This window comes from Lagopus muta, chromosome 18, assembly GCF_023343835.1.
Source record: "Lagopus muta isolate bLagMut1 chromosome 18, bLagMut1 primary, whole genome shotgun sequence".
NCBI lineage: Eukaryota > Metazoa > Chordata > Aves > Galliformes > Phasianidae > Lagopus > Lagopus muta.
The window spans coordinates 7,592,639-7,610,509 of NC_064450.1; the positions used below are offsets into that span (position 1 = coordinate 7,592,639).

General features: G+C 45.1%; 1 protein-coding gene across 2 annotated transcripts in view; it reads left to right on the plus strand.

The window, feature by feature from the left end:
* Window positions 1-7,796: 7,796 nt before the first annotated feature.
* The window catches only part of PRKCA (protein kinase C alpha), a 113,915-nt gene continuing 103,840 nt past the window's right edge, over window positions 7,797-17,871 (plus strand). The window contains exons 1-2 of one of the 2 annotated variants that reach the window (XM_048965510.1): window positions 7,797-8,100; window positions 10,774-10,805. In XM_048965510.1, the coding sequence (XP_048821467.1) occupies window positions 7,928-8,100; window positions 10,774-10,805 (205 nt within the window). In that variant the 5' untranslated portion in view covers window positions 7,797-7,927. The remainder of the gene's footprint in view (window positions 8,101-10,773; window positions 10,806-17,871) is intronic. The other variant, XM_048965512.1, reaches the window with a different exon arrangement.

Consider the following 17,871-nt stretch of genomic DNA (forward strand, 5'->3'; position numbering starts at 1 on the left):
ATCAAGTTATATGGAATTAACAACACGACAAGACCAGAAATTTGTGCCTAATCTTTGTTAGTCAACACAAATAATTGACTATAATATTTCCTCATATGTTTTTAATCTGGTACTCTTAGCAGATTTACTCCTAAAGGAGAATTTTCCCACTTTAATCTTAAAAATGGAAAAATCTCAGAACAGGAAATTTCATAAAACATTGGATCCAGGTTAAGGCCATTGACTTGTACAAGCTGAATTTTAAGTTTCCTTGAATATTTAAACTTAAGCGAGTGAGGTTAGGGCTAATGTGATAGGAAAGATCAGTTTGCCCTGAGCTAGATGTTCCACAAGAAACTCCTGCGGCTGTTTCAGCTCCTTGATGTGGGCTGTGCCTGCTGCTCCTCACATCTCATTATCCTGCGTCTGGATCCTGTTCACAGGCTGATCTCGTTCCAAGCAGCACGGCACTTTTATTGTATGGACCATTAGACAGTATGAAGATATCAATAAACTAATTTCAGTTTGTGACAGCCTCCCATCTCCCGCAATAAATCCAGGGCAAAGCATCTCTAAGAGGAAGCAGATTTTGAAGGGGCCGGTATCGATAACTGGAATCAGATTTTCAGAAGGGCTTAAATCCTATTTGGACAACTAAATGAAGGTCATGCTTTCCAAAGTGCTCGTTTTATTCAAGTAAATTTCTGTCATACTGGGCTGTTTGGAAAATGTTGCTCCCTATTTCAGTTTCCAGAAGGACACGTTACCAACCTCCACGTGCACGTATAGCTCTGAGAACATGGATTCTAGTGCTGTTCTGCCACTTTTTTGTTGTAGCTTTGCATTTCTTTGGTAGTTTCGTTTTGAAAATATTTATCAGAGGTCAATTTTCTTTCTCTACTCACTGCACATGAAGACACAAAGACATTGTCAACATTTTGGCAGCAGAATGAAACGGAATTGCAGATGTTGCATAGTGGCCAGTGCTGAGACCAGTGACATTCTCATAAACTGAAGTTCTGAAAGGAGATGTATAAATGTTTTGGGAAGAGCACTCCTGAGCATTCTATGAAGTGCTTAATATTTCTCATACAAGTTGAAAATACTCAGCACACGCACATCTTTGCTACTCCCATTGATTTGTTGCAATCTGTATTTCTGGAAATATTCTCATTTTTCCTACCTCGTGTCATCTAAGCATGCAGTCGGTAACAAAGGGGTTATTTTATTTTTGCATGGACATCAAAGTAGTCAAGTTCAGTAATATTAGCCCACTGTGCAAGTTGGCTCCAAACCTTTCTGAAGGGAACTGCCTGCCCAGCTCTTATATCACCACCATGAGAATACAGCTGGAACAAAATCCCCTGGCACTTGGGCAAGGGATGTCCTGTCATTCTTTCTCCCTAGCAGCACTGCGGGTGTTTGGTTTTAAAATGTCGTTTTCTGGAACAAAACTATTTTTAAATGTAGTTCACACTGGAAGAACATCTGTAGCATTTTGTATCCTCACAAGCAGCAGTTCTGAGCGATTAAGGTCACCACGCCTTGTGGAACTGAATGGTAGCATGGGACTTACTTAACGCAACCTAAAGGGACGTTCCCTTGTTATGATATGAATAAGGCTGCTAATCTTTTCAGTCTTTAATCCACAATACTGGATTAAAAGACCAGAAATAGACTCTGCTGTCTTTAAGGGACAGTTCCTGTTGGGCTTTTTGTTTGTTTGTTTTGGAAAATGAAAATTCCAGTGGGGAATCAAATGAAAATTGAGCACTAACAGAGTCCTCCCTCACGCTGTCTTCAAGACAGAGAGGTTTCCCACACTTCATTTTTCAGTCAACTGACATTTTGGTATTTTGAAATCTTTTTCCTTAAATTAATGTCAGCTTGCTTTGTGCACCAGGATTTTCTCTTTTCAGTTCTTCTAAATTAAACAAATATTTTAAAGCTGTGTTTGCCCAGCCAGACTCCTGTCATTTCCATTATTAGTGTTTCCAGAAGTGTAAACACTTGTGCAGAGCACAGCCGGACCTGGAACAATTGGAAATCTTACCATTGGAAACAGCATTCGGCTTTCTCCGTGTCAACATGTCATAACACAATGGTGGCACACAAAGAAGGGCATATCCTGTGTATTCCAGCTGATGGGTTTTGTTTTCCTCCCACAGTTATTCTCTAGAATAAACCAACTGTGACATGTAAGTGACTGTTTCTTACACCTGTGATAAGTGATGCTCAGCTGTCAGAAATAATAATTTGAAGCACAATCTGTGGTGTCTGCTTACATCTTATATATTCACTTGGCGAAATAAGCTTGCTTGTACAAAATTATCATCCCTTTTAATAGAATATTTGTTTGAATTTGGTAAAAGGTACACAGCACCTTGCTGTTTACATCGAAATAATGGGAAATTTCTCTTTCAATTCGGTGTCAGTGAGATGACACCACACAGCCCATAACCAACACAAAGAAGCTGTAGCTGTTGTCCTGACATTGCATAGATGTGCCAGTCAGTACCCAAAGCAGATACTTTGCAGCACACCAGCAGTACAGAATAAGTTACTTGTCCTGGTTTGGGGTCAGAAAGCACACTCAGGATAACAACAGATCAGAGAGAAGCTTCAGGCCAGTGTAGGCAGTGCTCTTCTACATCTTGATGGATGTATTTTACTATTCAAAGCACTGTATGTACACAAGCTACCAAAGCTCCTTTAAGCCATGAATGTAAACCCTACATATACAGTTAACATTTTGCACCAAAACAACTGGAAAGAAAGAAATGGAGATTGAGGATAACATTTCAGCATCTGGCAGCTGACTGCTTTCAGTTTGGGGAAGCTTCTGCCCTGTGGTTAGCAACACCTGACCTTCATCTCCAAAGATGTTTGCTCTCCTCCATGCGCATGGCAGCCTTCTGCATCAATGCCAATCCTCGTGCTTGGTTCTGCTGGGCAAAGATTCCAGGAGCCCATTGTCTATCACAAGAACCACCTACTTTGTTTCCTTTGAACCTGTGTGCCATGTTTCTCTAAACACAATAATAGAGGCGCTCTTGTTTGGCTGGCACAAGAGAGGGTTGTTCTTTTCAATGTGGTTTGAGTGCTTTGTTTGTATTTCCAAGTCTGAGCCTTTCTGCCTTTTTTTTCCGTGCGTACGTTTGAAGAGTGAAATTTGCCTACACGAGAGAATTGTTCTGATGCACTCAAAAGAATGTGAATTACTTTTTGGAAGCGATGTTGAAAATTTTGCAGAGAGATTGCTGGTGGGAAGGACAAACTGCAAAACAGCGGTGATAAAAAACACTCCAGCTGAGGCAGAAATTTTTATTTATACAATCTAGAAAGAGACAAAAACCCATGAAACGTCCCAAGGGACCACCGTCACATTTCAGACTGTAGCAGCATCAAGCTCTGATTCAGCCCCAGAAGTAGGAGATATTTCAGCATGTTCCTAATGCACCTGAGATGTGAGAAAGGAAAGCAGTCAGTTGTCACTCAGTGTTCTGATGAGAACATTGATATGAAAAATGAAGATCTATTTTACCCTCAGTGTTCTGTATATCAGCAGCCATTTATTTCCAGTCGTATGGAGTGCGGTGGGGATAACTCACAGCTCTGTGTGACACGTGGGCTTTGCACCACTTCCAGTGAATTGCAGGTTGGGATAATGGCACTGTGTGCACGTCAGAAAGGAAAGCAGGATTTTCCTAATGCGTATCAATGAGCCGCAATTTCATCCCTTCCAAATGGCCATGTATTACCAGGTGCCATTTTTTTTTGTTGTTCCAAACTCTTAGGCACTATTTTATTCTGTGAAATTCCATCTCTTGTAAGGTTGTTTTCCTATGCTCAGCCTTCTTTCTGACTGCTTCAATACATACACTCAAGCTTTCACATTAGTACTAGCATGTGTGAACAAGCTGTCACATGGAATAATTTGATAATAAGCCCTGTCTACAGATCCAGTATTTCCTAACCTGTAATATCAGGAACTTCGGGGAGGAAAGGCAGAAAAGAGAATCTGGGTAAGCACAGAAAGACACAGAATTACACAGACCCTGCATACACCGATGCAGAGAGACTCCAAGATGAAGATGGCAGTGCTGGTACAGGAAGATGCAAAGCGGGCACGGTGGGGATGGGTCAGTGGTTGGACAGTCAGTGGTTGGACGGGATGATTTCAGAGCTCGTTTCCAACCTCAGCTGTTCTGTGGTGGTAGGAACACACTCCTGCCTTCCTGCACGGCTCCAGCAGGAGACAGAAGAAGGCTCACACATGTATTTACACTGCCACATCCTACCTTTTTTCTAAGTCTTGGAAACACGTATGGTACATTGTTGCCAAAGTGTCTGCATAGAAGTAAGAAACAATGCTGCTGCTGAACGCCTAACAGGAGCTGGAGAACCTGTAGCAGTAATGGGCATGGTGTACTGATTAACAGCTACTGATTTGAGAAAGGGAGCTTCAAAACTAAACGTTGTGGATGATTTCAAAGAGAGAAACAATTTGTTATATGGAAAAGAAAAAGTGGGAAAAGCTGGCTTTGAATTTTGACCGAATCCTGGATATTAGTTGAAACTGGTAATGGATTTGGACTTTGTTACGACAAACAGTTATTCCACAATAGCTGCAGGAACAAATGTCTCAGAAGCTGACTGTGAAAATTCCTTTGAAGGATGAGATTGAATGAAGGAGATTGTTTTTAGACAGCAAGTTTGCAATGAAGTCATCCTTCTGGACAGGAATCTAACTGCTTGTTCTGATGGCTCTCGAGAAGAGGAAGTGATTGTAATTTGTTTTGAAATGTAAGGAGAAATTGGGCTGTGAACTTCCGTATAGGTCTACAGCAGGAAGTGATTCCTTTTTTTGTTGCATACTTCTAAGAAGCAGGAAATAATAAAAGAGAGCAACAACTGCCTAAGGCAGTGATGAAGGTGTTCTCTTTGCTTTTCAAGCTGATCTGATGCAGAGTGCCCACATCAGAACAGAACAATCCAGGCCCTTTCTCTGGGACGCTCACAGACCTGGGATGGTATTGATGCAGATACAGAAAGCCCTGGAGGAGCTGAGTTTGTTAGAGCAATCATCTTCAGAGACACATCATCCAATGGGCCCTTCCAGCAGAGGAATATTCATACATGAGTAAACCTCTTATGGGGTGATCCTATAAACTCATTTGGAGTTGGAAATTCTGAATCTGTTCTGATTTAATAACCTCTTATATGCCTGAACACAGATGACAGTGATGACTCCTTGGCCAGATGGCCTGACTCAGGAACAAACTGCAGTGCTACCCGAAGCAGAAGGGCAAAGCTGGGGCTGCTGATGGTGCTGTGTGCACTCAGAATGGCAGACTGCTTTCCTTCAGTAATTCACAGAGGAAGTGTGAGTTCCTGTAGCACCCACAGGACCTGCAGGCAGAGGAAATTGGATGTCCAGGCTGTTAAAAGCTGATGTTGGGATGCATATATCAAAAGCATCTGGTGAGTGAAACATGGCATCCCTTCATAGCACCGCTGTGACATTTCCTGGACGTGGTGAAAAATATTGATGTTCAAACACAGATGTGTATACATACAGATTTTTGTGTATTAAAGCCTTGTGTAAGTGAGATGCATCCAAAATACTGTGGTCAGGGGAGTCGTACATTACTTACAGTAAGGGAAGGTTATAGTGCCGTAATGCTTTACCCAATCTGAGGGTTGCTATGCTCTCATAATAGATTTTTTCCCTTGCCTAACAGCCATATTCATCTACACAAAAAATTGGTTGGGTTTGACATGCAGTGAGGCAGAGGAGTGACCCCAGTGTCATCTCAGTGTCACAACTGTGGCTTTTCCCTGGGGCCTAATGAGGCGATCAGCAGGTGCTGGAAATAGGAGCCTGGGACACGTGCCAGAGTTTCAGTGAATGAATCTCAACCAGATCCATTCTCAGGGAAGAAACTGGAATGCAAAATGAATCAGCAGGTTTGTGAGATTTTAAGGAAATGCATAATTTATGAAGTCCCCTAAATCCAAGGCAATGGAGGTGTGTCTGATCAGTCAGGTTCTCCAGTTTCAGTAGCTCAGTTTGTAAGACAGCACGATAGGAAAAGCAAAGAATGCATTCCATATTTCTTGATAGAATACTTAATGAGAGTACAAATTGTTTCTCAGTGTTCCTCGTGCTTCGGTGTAAGTTAATTAAGACAAGAAAAATCTATTCTCTCTGAACAGAAATAAGAGCTTTGAAACATCTGTGCACAATAGGTAGAAACCAAACACAAAATCTTTCTATTTTATTGAATTTCAGATCAAATTTGAACGTGGTAGCGTGGAAAATAAGAGCCTGTGAAGTAAGGGCACATGGCAGTAGTTGGACTGATTGGCACATGAGCTGATTCCTTAAGTGCAGAATAAAGAAAGCCTGGCCCTGTCCCCAGTTCTTTGGTGTGAGGCTGTGCTGTGCCAGCTCAGCCAGGCTGCACCCAGAAACCCAAGCTGGCACAGCAAGAGTAGAGAGATAACGTGTGATGATTGCATGGGTAAATGTCTGCGCTCAACTTCTCCCGTCAGCAAATGAGACTTAATTGGAATTAATTGGCCTTCTTTCATTCTTGTGAAATACTGCATAGTGTGCATGCTTACACAGACAGATGTGGAACGGTGTGGGGCAGAGGAACTTTTAGTCACAGAATCACAGAACTGTAGGGGTTGGAAGGGACCCCAGTGCAACTTCTCATGTTCTGGTTTGTGCCCGTTGCCCCATGTCCTGTTGTTGGGCACCACCGGAGCCGGCTCCAACCCTTCGGCCTTCCAGTTATTGATGGGCACTGCTCAGACCTCCCTCAGCTTTTCCTTCCCCAGGTGAATAGCCCCAGGGCTCGCAGCCTTTCCCCATCAACGTGTGCTCCAGGACCCCACCATCTCTGCACCTTCTGCTGGGCTCTCTCCAGCAGTTCTGCCTGGGACTGCAGAGCCCAGAGCCCCGCACAGGGCTCCAGCTGTGCCCCCAGGGGAGCCTCCCTGCCCTGCCCTGCAATGCACCCCACCAAACCTTCCTTGCCACCAGGGCACACTGCTGCCTCATGACACTGCACACCCATTCTCTGTATGTGAAAAATATGAGGTAATAATTTTTATTAGTTGATAATGATTAGGACTTGTTTCCTTTGGGATGCAGAATATTTTCAGACACACACGGCCGTGCTTTATGCAGTGTTTTCCTGAATGCATGGAGTTACTGTAGGAAATGATGTCTGTGCCGGGTGCATACAATATTTCCATGTCCTGAGACTGCGTGATGTGAACAGGAGCAGAGGAGTTACTTCAGAGCGTTACACAGGCACGAAAACGGGATAGAAGTGGCTGTGCACGTGTGCACACAACAACTAGTGGAAAGGAGTTGGCAGCCCGCTTCCTGCCCGTCCCATCGCAGCGATGGGTGCTGGATGGCAACGCCAACGCAGCGGGCGCTGCCGCGGGGCCGCCGTTCCCCCGCGCGTACCGCGCAGCCGGAGGGCAGCGGGCGGCGCGGCTGCGTGTGCGCTGCGGGGCGGGGAGCGGGGAGAACCGCGCGGCTCCTCTGTCGGCGGCGGAGGGGCGGGAGGCGGAAGGGCCGGGTGGCGTACGGCGGTCGTGCGCGTGTCTGCGCGTCTGTGTGCCTGCGTGTCAGCGGGGAGCGCGGCCCCGACCGCAGCAGGTGCCGCCCCCGCGGGCCGGGGGGAGCCGAGGTCGGGGGGAGCCGGAGGCGGCTCCGGGCCCGCCCCGCCCCGCCGCGGCCGGGGGCTCGCTCTGCCCCGCGGGCGGAGCGGCGACGCGGGGCCGGGATTCTCCTCCTCCCGCTCCGACGTCAGGCTCGGGAGCGGGAGGCAGCGCCTACCGCCGCCGCAGCGTTGCCAGAGGTTCGGCGGCCGCCGGACGGGGCGGACGTCGGGGCGGCTCCCGGCGGGCAGAGCGGGGAGCCATGGCCGACGTGTTCACGGGCTCCGAGCCCGGCGCGGCCCCGGACGCGGCGCGGCGCTTTGCTCGCAAAGGGGCCCTGAGACAGAAGAACGTGCACGAGGTGAAGGAGCACAAATTCATCGCGCGCTTCTTCAAGCAGCCCACCTTCTGCAGCCACTGCACCGACTTCATCTGGTGAGAGACGGCCCCGAGCCGCCCCTTTCCCCGCCGCGGTCGCCTCCTCCCCCGGCCCCGGCTCCCCCCAGTTCCCACCTCCGCCCCCGTTCCCCCGACGCCGCCGATCCGGGCAGGTGAGCCGCGGCCCCCGGGCGAGCGCCGCTCCCCGCCCCGTCCCGCTCCGCGGTGCCCCGCGGCCCCGTCTCCTCCCCCGGCCGCGCTTTGCGGCCCGGCTCGCGGGCGCTGAGCTCCGTGGCACACAACTTGTGCGGCCCCGCCTGGAACTTTGCGCTCGATTTATTTCCTCTGGCTGGGAAAGCGCGGTGACACCCCTGCTGCGAGGAGAGTTCTCCAAGGGAATGGCTCCTGCTAAAGGGAGGGGAGGAAAACTTCCTCCAACACCCTCATTACTCAGCCTCTTGGGGAAAACACGCACCGAACCCTCCTGCCGTGCCCTCTTCTGGGCGACAGCGCAACGCTGAGCGGCCCCGAGAGCCCTGCGGGCGGCAGCGGCCGGAGCTGAGGCTGGGAAAAAGAATAGGTAGGGATTGGGGCCGGAGCTGGAGCTGAGGTTTCCCCGCCCGCCCGGCGGCAGCTGGATCCGCTGGGGTGTGAGGGCGGCTGTCCTTTTGAGAACTGGGCTGCGGTTCATTGCTGGGTGTGCGCCCAGATCTTCTCACCTGGGTGCTGAGCACAGCCTGCCTGGCAGAGCATCCCTCCTTTTGCATGCTGGAGAAATGCTTAACATACATTTGCAGAGTGAGGAGAGGGAATAGAAATGAGGAGAGTGCAGAGGAAACAGGCAGACTTATTATTATCCTATTTGGAAAGGAAAAGAAGCAAATCTAGTTGTCGGAAAAGTGAGAGACCTTCACAAACCACTTCAAAATGAATTCAGAGCAGACTGAATTGTGCAGGCAGGTGTGGAAGCGCAGCGCTGTGATGCTGAGTGCCACAGTTAAACCAAAACTCTGCTGCTGTTAGAGAGGCACCCGGTGACAGGATGGGTCTGACGGGAAAGGATATCCTGCAGCTGACAGGTGGCACGGGGAGCCGCTCTGGTCTTTTCTTGTTGCTGAGATCAGTGCATTCGGCACATGGGCATGTGATAGCTCTAGAACTTGTTTCATTTCCTTGCACGAAGACAGACAGGTCTTGAATAAGTGCCACACACCATGAAAAATGCTTCATCTCTTTCCAGAATGACACGTGGCTATTAACATCTGCTTCGAGGTACAAAGAATGGCAAAAGCGACCTTCAATGAACCGAGCAAATAGATCTTCTACTTAGATTAGACTCGTCTGGGTAACACAGCCTGAAATAACACAGCCTTCCTTACCTTCTTAGACGACATTCACCTCTCTGCTTTGCTTCTGAGCGCTGATGGATTTGGAAGACCTCTTCCTTAACATGCGCTGAGCAGAGCATGGGGTGGTGCTGCCTTCCTGTGCTGCTGAATGCGCTCAGCTCAGCCCAGAAAGAATGGCTGTGCCCTGGGGTAGGCAGCAGAGCGGTGGCCTTTGCTGTGTGGCTGTTCAAAAGGATGAGAAAATAAAACCAAAAAGCCCATTTTGTGTTCTTAGTCCTGTTCTCAGCTTTCCCACAGTCACATTTGCACACTTGTGTGCTTTCTGGTTTTGTGAAGCAATAGTAGTGACAGCATGACATTACATAGGGTCACACTCTGCCAAGCTAGCACACAATTGCATATCTCTTCTGGGCTTCTTAGCTTGGGCCTGCACATGTCGATAGCAGGGAGAATGCTTTTCAGTAGAAATACAGAAAAAATGCTGCAAGTTGTACAGAGTCCCTCCCCACCTGATGTGAATTCATCCTGGAGGCTTTGTCCCTTCTCTAAATTAAAAAAAATAAATAAAAAAATCATTTTTTCAGATCACTTCTGCAGTGTTCCCAATGAAACTCTGCATTAACTCAAGCTGCCTGCCTCCTGCCCAGGCTGTTTGCTCTTGGCCGTGAGGCTCTCCAGTTGAGAAACATCCCACAAAGAGGGGAGATGCAGAGAGATGTTTATAGATCAGATCCTCAGAATGTTTATTTTTGTGGAAAGGCAATGTTGAATGTTTAAAGGTAAACAAATAAACAAAAGCAACAGTGTGGAGATTTGCTGTAGGTGTAACAGAGGTTCAGGGTGGCACTGCAGCTGGTGGCTGCATTCGTTGGGGCCTGACTGTGTTTTGTTATGGAAATGAAGCTGGGAGAGCATCAGAGTGCACCCAATGCCTTCTCATCTGTATGGAGCCCTTTATCTGCCTCCTTCCTACACTGCAGGCACCCTGGGATGGGGCTGAGGAATGGAGTCGTGTTTGTGTTCTGGATTCTGCAGCTTGGGCTGTCTTACATCGCCGTTCAGTATAGGCATGGTGTTAAAAGAGTTGAAATGTTATGCAGTGATCACTGATGATGATAATCGAAGATCAAAAATAGCTTGTGAAATAATAACAAAAATGAAAAAGAATTGCCAGAAGCTGAAATTAAATAGGCAGAGGCAGCGCTTGTACTCTGCCTGGGGATGGGTGGGCTGTGCTGCGTTGTGTATTTTTAAGTCTGTTGCTGTCCTGGTAAAATCTAAAGAAATTGAACAAGAAACTGATTTTATGTGGTTATAGATTAGCAAAGCAAGAATGAAGCATACTGAGACAGGTGTTCTTTATTTTCTTTTTTTCACGCAGGGGATTTGGGAAACAAGGATTCCAGTGCCAAGGTAAGGCTCGATGCTTTCTGGCTGCTGTGTGAAGGTGGGCAAGGCGTGCCTGCGGCAGGGAGCGGTCAGCATGGAAAACCCGAGCAGCTCTGCCTCTGCACCTTTTAAAGAAAGACAATTATTTGCTTAATTAACAATTGGTATTTATGTCATATGCATTGAACAATCAAAGTCACTGTAATGATGGGAAGAGAGTTCGCTGCGAGGAGATTTAAGAAAGAGAAATATCATCTGATCTGCTTAGAGCAGCTTCGAACTTTTCCTGAGAATAATCTGTGCAATTTAGCTTTTGCAGAGACCATTTTTCACATCAGAAGCTCTTGTCTGTGTGGGCGTTTTGGAAAATGGATTCACTTTTTAGTCATATGGCTTCCTTTCATAACCCAAAGTCCCTGCTTTTAATTGTCATGCGTTGTGTGGTCTGGAGGACCTTTGGTTTCATTACGTTTTAGGATAGGTGGCATTTCTCTGTGTGAAGTAATAGTCAATAAACCCCCGCCTCACCCCCCCCAAAAGAGGCACATATAATGCCACCTAGAATAAATAAATCACCAATTTAATAATTCTGCTAACCTCGAGAAACCGAAAGCTATTGCAGTGGGAGATAACAACATGCAGGAAACCCAGAGCACGAAGCAGTGTGTTCTCCTGTGTTCTGTGCTATTGCCAAATCCTTATCATTAGTGACCATTTCATCATAAAGCAGCCACACCCAACTATTTGTCCTTTCTGTGCCATGTGTTTGTTGTGCCTCTCCTTTTCCTACCTCCTTCCCTACGTTCCACCTGCAGGCGTACCTTGTGTTCTCATTAGCTGCCTGTTTCTTTCATTGCACTCTTAATGGTTATTTGCTAATGCCTCAGAGCGTATTTGACTTTGCTGAATGCTGCATTTACTGATTCGCTGGCGAAATGATGGATTCTGTGGTATTTTTATGAAAGTTGATGTTAGTTGATACTTCTTGAAATGAAACCTCAGAGTATCCGAACGCAAACACAAGATGCCATTTAAAGATGTTGCAAGATCTTTTCCTTTCTTCAAGTAGAGACTTGCAGAGAGACGTTACTGATGCATACTGGGAAAATATTGCATGCTTTGTTCAGGCACGGTAAGAATGCAGCCATGGTTTTACCATGGACCTTGTGCACAAGGTCTCAGCTCCAGAATGTTAATGCCAAATTCTGTGAATATCCTCCATCTCTTTGCTGCTCATCCCACCACAGCAGTGCTGTGTAGAGCCGTGCATCCTCTGCCATAGGAAGGTGGTGTTTGCAGCTGAATCCCATTTCTGGCTAAGGAATTATTTAGATGTGCATTAGAGATTTCCATTGGTGTGCAGGAAATAATCAGAGCTGTATTTAAATGGTCTGAGGGTTCGTAATTCACACAAGGCTGACGTTCTGCCCTCCTCCTGCCAGATTTAGCGTGGCATTGCACTTCCAGGACATGTTCTTCTGTGCCTGGAATTCCTTCTACCATTGCAACTGCTGCAATCTGGGGAGAGTTTTGTCTGATGAAAACTAATCCTGTGCCTTCTTGCCTCCAAATGCTCTGCATGAGCACAAGCAGGAACAAGCAATAGAGCAGGCTGATTATTTTTTTTTAATTATTATTATTGCAGTTTCTCTTTGGAGGCTGTCGTACTCCAGTGTTTCTGGAGTTCTGTGTTTGTACACGGTCAAAATGTGAATGAAATACTGCTGTTTTCAATTCCAAGCTGTGTGATAGTTTCTAGGAGGTTATTGGTGATGCACTGATAAATCCAGGGAGTATTTCAACTAATGAGTTCCTAAAGTAGAATCATGGAATATCCTGAGTTGGGAGGGACTCGGGAGGATTATTGAGCCCACAGCTGGAAGTAGTGGTTTGGTGTGGGTTTTGTTTTGCTGGCTGACATTTTTATTCACTGTATTTAGTTGTCAAAATCAAAGAGCACTCACTCTCAGGATGATGATTTTGAAAAATAGAACCTCAGTTATAAGGTTAAACAGCCGAGTTCAACTTGTGTTCTACTTTCTGAAGCTTCATTTAAAAAGTCACCAGCTGGAGCTGGGAGGACAAATGCAATGACAGAAACTGCTGGGAATGTGAAGAATTAAAGAAGCAACACCCTAGTTCTTTAATCTTCTGCCTTTATAGAAAAGAAGGGCAAATGAAGGCATAATGGAAATTTCAATATGACACGAGGGAAAGCAAAGACTGTTACAGTGACAGCTCCGGGTATAGGTATAGTTCTTGGTTTGTCAGAGTTTCCAGTGTAAGAAGCTGTTCTAGCTCTGTTTTAAAGAGTGCTGCTAAAGCTCCTGCTAGACTGAAAGCTGACATTCGGCACCTTCGGGGGTGGGGAGGTTTTGCTATTTCCAAAGTTGTTTCAGATTCGTCCTGTCTTTGATACCAAAGGGAAGAGGAAATGTCCATAGTAATTGTGCATTGAAATCAAATGGTGGTGAGAAAGAGGGCACAGAATTCAGTTGTGTTTTGCCATGATAGGAAATTTGTCAGAAAGGGGACTTGGAGTCGAAAATTGTCAGTGGAAAAGTACCAAAGATGGGCCCTGAGAAATATGGATGTGGAGGTGAGTTCAGAAGAGCTGGGCTAACTTCCTCTTAGCTGTTTTTCTCTGACTCCGGTTCTTAGAATGCATTTTGCTGTCATTGCTGGTTGTTGAAATTTGTGGTTTATGTATACAAACACAAACTGCTCTGAAACACTCTGAAACAGGAGTTCTTGCTCTGTTGATCGCATTTGTGGTGGGGAAAACATGATGGTGAGGTGTGTTGGAGAGTCACGGCTTTGTTGGGCTCTTGGAAGCCGCCAGCAGAACTGTGAGCTGCCAGTGCTGCTGAGAGCTTGCATGTAGTGCACACCTGGAGCACTGAGAGGGAATGTGAGAAAGGGAACTGACAAAAACATGTTGGTGAGTCTACCGCAGGATGGATGCTCTTCTTTCAAGAGATCAAACATGAAATTAAGGAGGCTTTGAAGTGAAATTTTGGCTCTGTCTTCCTTTTGATATTCGTCATTACACTCTGAGTAGAACCTAATCTGCTAAGGGGGAGTTTCACGTGTATTTTCTAATTTATGCAAATAAAAATTAGAGGAATTAGTTGAAGCAGCAGATGATATTTAACCTGTGTAACTATTGCTGCTTCCATTTTTTTTCCCCCATATTCATTCTCTCAATTTATTTTCAGGCTGTTGGATTTTGGGGACAGCCCATGCCAGGTGAAGGGCACTTGCTTGTGTGGCTGCTGCTGGGCTGGCTAGAAATCCAGAGGGACTCCTTCCATAAGAATGTGAAGCCCTGAGTTTTCTTCTTTTCTGCTGTCCTTGCAAGTATTGTAATGCTTGGACGTTAAACCAGTGGCTCATTCATTTTTATTTAATCTGTTTTGTTTTTTTTTTTTGGTTCTTGACCAGGGAACCCGTGGGTGCCACCACCTTTTACACTCTGTTTTCATTCAAAACGTTATATTAAAGATCTGCAGGGGGGTGTCCAGAAACTCACTTCCAATGCTGAGATCTGAATGTTTGAACCAACAAAATCTGAAGCCTCACGACCTGGTTTGTGTGTCCTTTTTGTTAGTTCTCAGTGCTGTTGTAGTGTGGTCTGTAGCCACACAATTAATTATTTACTGAGGATAGAACAAAGTTTACTTCTTAATTTCCTATCCTGATAGTTTTGTTTCCCCAATAGTTTCTTGTTCACTACGTTCTGTTTCCTTTGTAACAACAACAACAAGTTAATAAAGTAAACTGCATGGCCATACTGCTTCTCATCGAAAGGTTTTCTGTCTTCCTTACTTGGAAATGTTACTGCCACGGGGTGGATAAGATACCAAGTTCCCTTCTCTGCCAGAGCTGCTTCTTCAGTGTCCCTATCATTTCGGGGATAAGATGGGGTATTACAGACCATAGCTTGAACAACTGTGTGTTTTGCTGTGTGCTCCTGATGTTAATTAGTCACGTGCCACAGTTTACATTAAGTAATTTTTCTATAAGGCTGAGACAGAGAAATGAATTCCATGGAAGTCGCTCCAAGTCTGTCTACGTAACTTAAAGGTCAGCATGAATTCTTCTGAGAGGGGAAACTTAATATGGATGTACTTCAAGCAGCTGGCTTTTAATATAATTCATGCATATAACTGGAAGGTATCCATTCCAAAATAGAACCCTCAGAGAGAGCAAAAACGAAATAAAAACCACAAAAGAAAGAAAGAAAAACAAACAAACAAACAAACAAACACCCAAAGCTTAAAACAGCAGAACTGGGAGCACAGAGCGTGTCTGTGCACAGAGCAAGTGATTCCTGCAGCCTGCTTTGTGCTCAGCATTGGCCCTCAGCCTAACGGGGCTGTGATCTGTGTGCTCCAGGTGCTAAAGGATGCTGGGCTAGTGGACTCTGCTGTGACTAACCCAGCATAAAAGCCAGGAATGTGAATGGTGTGGGTGTTCTTCGCATTATTTTCATCTACAAAACCATTCCTGGTGGAGCAGCAATTGCTGACATAGATAGATACGTTATGGTTCTGCCATAGGAAAGGGATCTGTTGTCTGAGCATCGCTGCTTTAGGAAAAGGACCAGTGGGCACCTTTGTCAAAAGAGGGCAGGTGCACGTGTTCATATTCACAAAGATTCCCCTTTACTACAGTCATACTGGTCACAGAAAAACACCAACCAACCCTGTACATTAAATAAAAATAGGTGTACAATACAAAATCTATTAAATATACAATTTGCTCAACATGGACCATGACAATAGAGAAATATGCCATCGCACTCCTGTTTTTCTAGAACATCTTTTAGATGATATTGTGCTCATCCAAATTGGAGCTTAATTACATTTTATCTTGCAGCAGCAGTCCGTGTTTTTGTTGTTGCTGTTGTTTTCTTGTATTGTATTTCAAAGGCAGAAGCATCTTCACCCTTCCCACACTTCTGCCATGTTAAACTTTGGGTTGTTTACTTGAATCCCTTCGATATCCCAGCAGTGTGTTCCAGTTCAGAGAAACTGTCTGTTCCAGTGCCCTGGATGCAATTCTGTGAAGTTCCTCAGCTTCTAATTAAACATGTGGGAGTGATAGCTTGTTCGGAGCTGACAGATAAACCAGTTTGAGACCTGGGGAAGATAAAGTTTGGCATGTTCTTTATTTTCCCTTGTGTTTCATTGTAATACTACACATCAGCTGCTGATATGCAGCCACATATGGTGTTAATTTTATACAAGATTTCTGTGGATTGAAATGGCTTTTATGCCATGAGCGGAATCTAATGAAATGTTGGAAAGAAAGTTGCAGAAGGATGAAGAAAACAGATTTCCCTGTTGAGATGCACAGATAATTATTTGTTTTATGCTTGGTTTTTTGTTTTTTTGTTTTTTCTCTCTGTGGATTGTTTCTCTTTAGGGTGAAGGGTAAAAATAATGTTATTTAATAAAAACTTCAAGTTCTGCTTTTAAGTCTGCAGTAAAAAGCATAAAATCTGTGTGAATGTCTCTATTGTCTCTAAGGGCAGAAATGTAGGAGTTGGAAGGAACCTCTGGAGATCCCCCAGTCCAAGCTCCCCAAAGCAGCTCCCTACAGCAGTGACACAAGAAAGTTTCCCAATGGGTTTGGGTATCTCCCAAGAAGGAGATATCCTCCAAAGCCCCTCTGGGCAGTCTGTGCTGTTGTTCTATAAACCCCAATGTGAAGAAGTTTTTCCTCATGTTTGTGCCCACTGCCCCTTGTCCTGTTGGGCACCACCAAAAAGAGCTCTGTGCCATCAGCAAACTTGCTGTGGGTGCACTCCATCCCTTCATCCATGTCATTGGTAGGGGTGTTGAGTGAGCCCAGGTAAGGGGAACTGCCTGCTGAGCATCTTTAATTCTTGTAGCTGCTGAAGATTCAAATTATAGCTGATTTCAGCACTGCTGGTGTTCAGAGAGATCTGAAGTGCCTGGGAGTCACTTACTGCCTGCTAGTTTTTCCACTGCAGCTTCTTATGAATAGTGCCTTCCATAAGCGTGACTCATAAGTTACCCTGCAAGTCAGGCAGCCCAGCCCATGCATATGCATCTTTCTGTGGGTTTCAGTGTTACTTATTCTGATCTTTTAATTATAAATCAATTTACATGAAGCTTTTTGAGGTCCCTCATGTAATTCTGTAACTTGGCCTGGAAGGTATCTTCTCCTGACTTCATGTAAATTCTGAAATGATGTTATTGTTTTTATTAATTACTATTTTTTTTCATGAGATGAGCTATGTTAGAAGTCTAGAATATGTGTCTGTAAGTACAGAACCTTACTGGAATTATTATTTTTGTGTATCCTTTTTTGGGCTTCCTTATGCCCGGGTTTCAAAACTACTAACGGTGCACATGAATGTCAGGTTGGGTGTCTGTTAGCAGCAAAGATTAAGCAGGAGCTCAAACTGGACCAGATTCTGACCTTCCTTATTTTATTATTAGATGTGGGAAAAGTGCACAAAGCAAGGTATGGACCAAAGGTAGAGATTCTCATTTAGGAGAGTGTTGAAGTTTTCTTCCCAATGTAACTTTCCAAAGCACGAATATTTCATTCCTCATTTTCACTTGAAGTTAATAGTGTTTTTAACTTCCCTGGAATGTGTTATTTTAGTTCTTCAGTAAACAAAGCATTATTCACATACTGGGGTGAGCTGGAAGAACTGTTTCTCTTCTTTCAGCTTTCTGCCTATGGCCCATTTCTGTTCTATTCATTACTCACCAGCACATCAGCCAGATTGATTGTGAGCATCTGGTGTGCTCGGGCCTTGTTGTCAGAGGAAGCTCATGTAAGCCCTCCTGTGCCTCTGAAGATTCAGATCTGAACTTTCAGGTGATTTAATAATGATTAAAACTGTTAGGCTTTAGCAATGTATGTTTGAGGTGTGCATTTCCCATTCTGCTGATCACAGGAAGGTTTCGTTGGTCTTCACGTGGACTCGTGATCCAAGTCTGCTCACTTGCTTTTTGGTGGGAAGCCTAATTTTTGTAAGTTTACACTAAATAGTATGTAGAATAGTACTTTAGGTGCTGTATGCCCCTTCAGTCAAGAGGATGTCTGT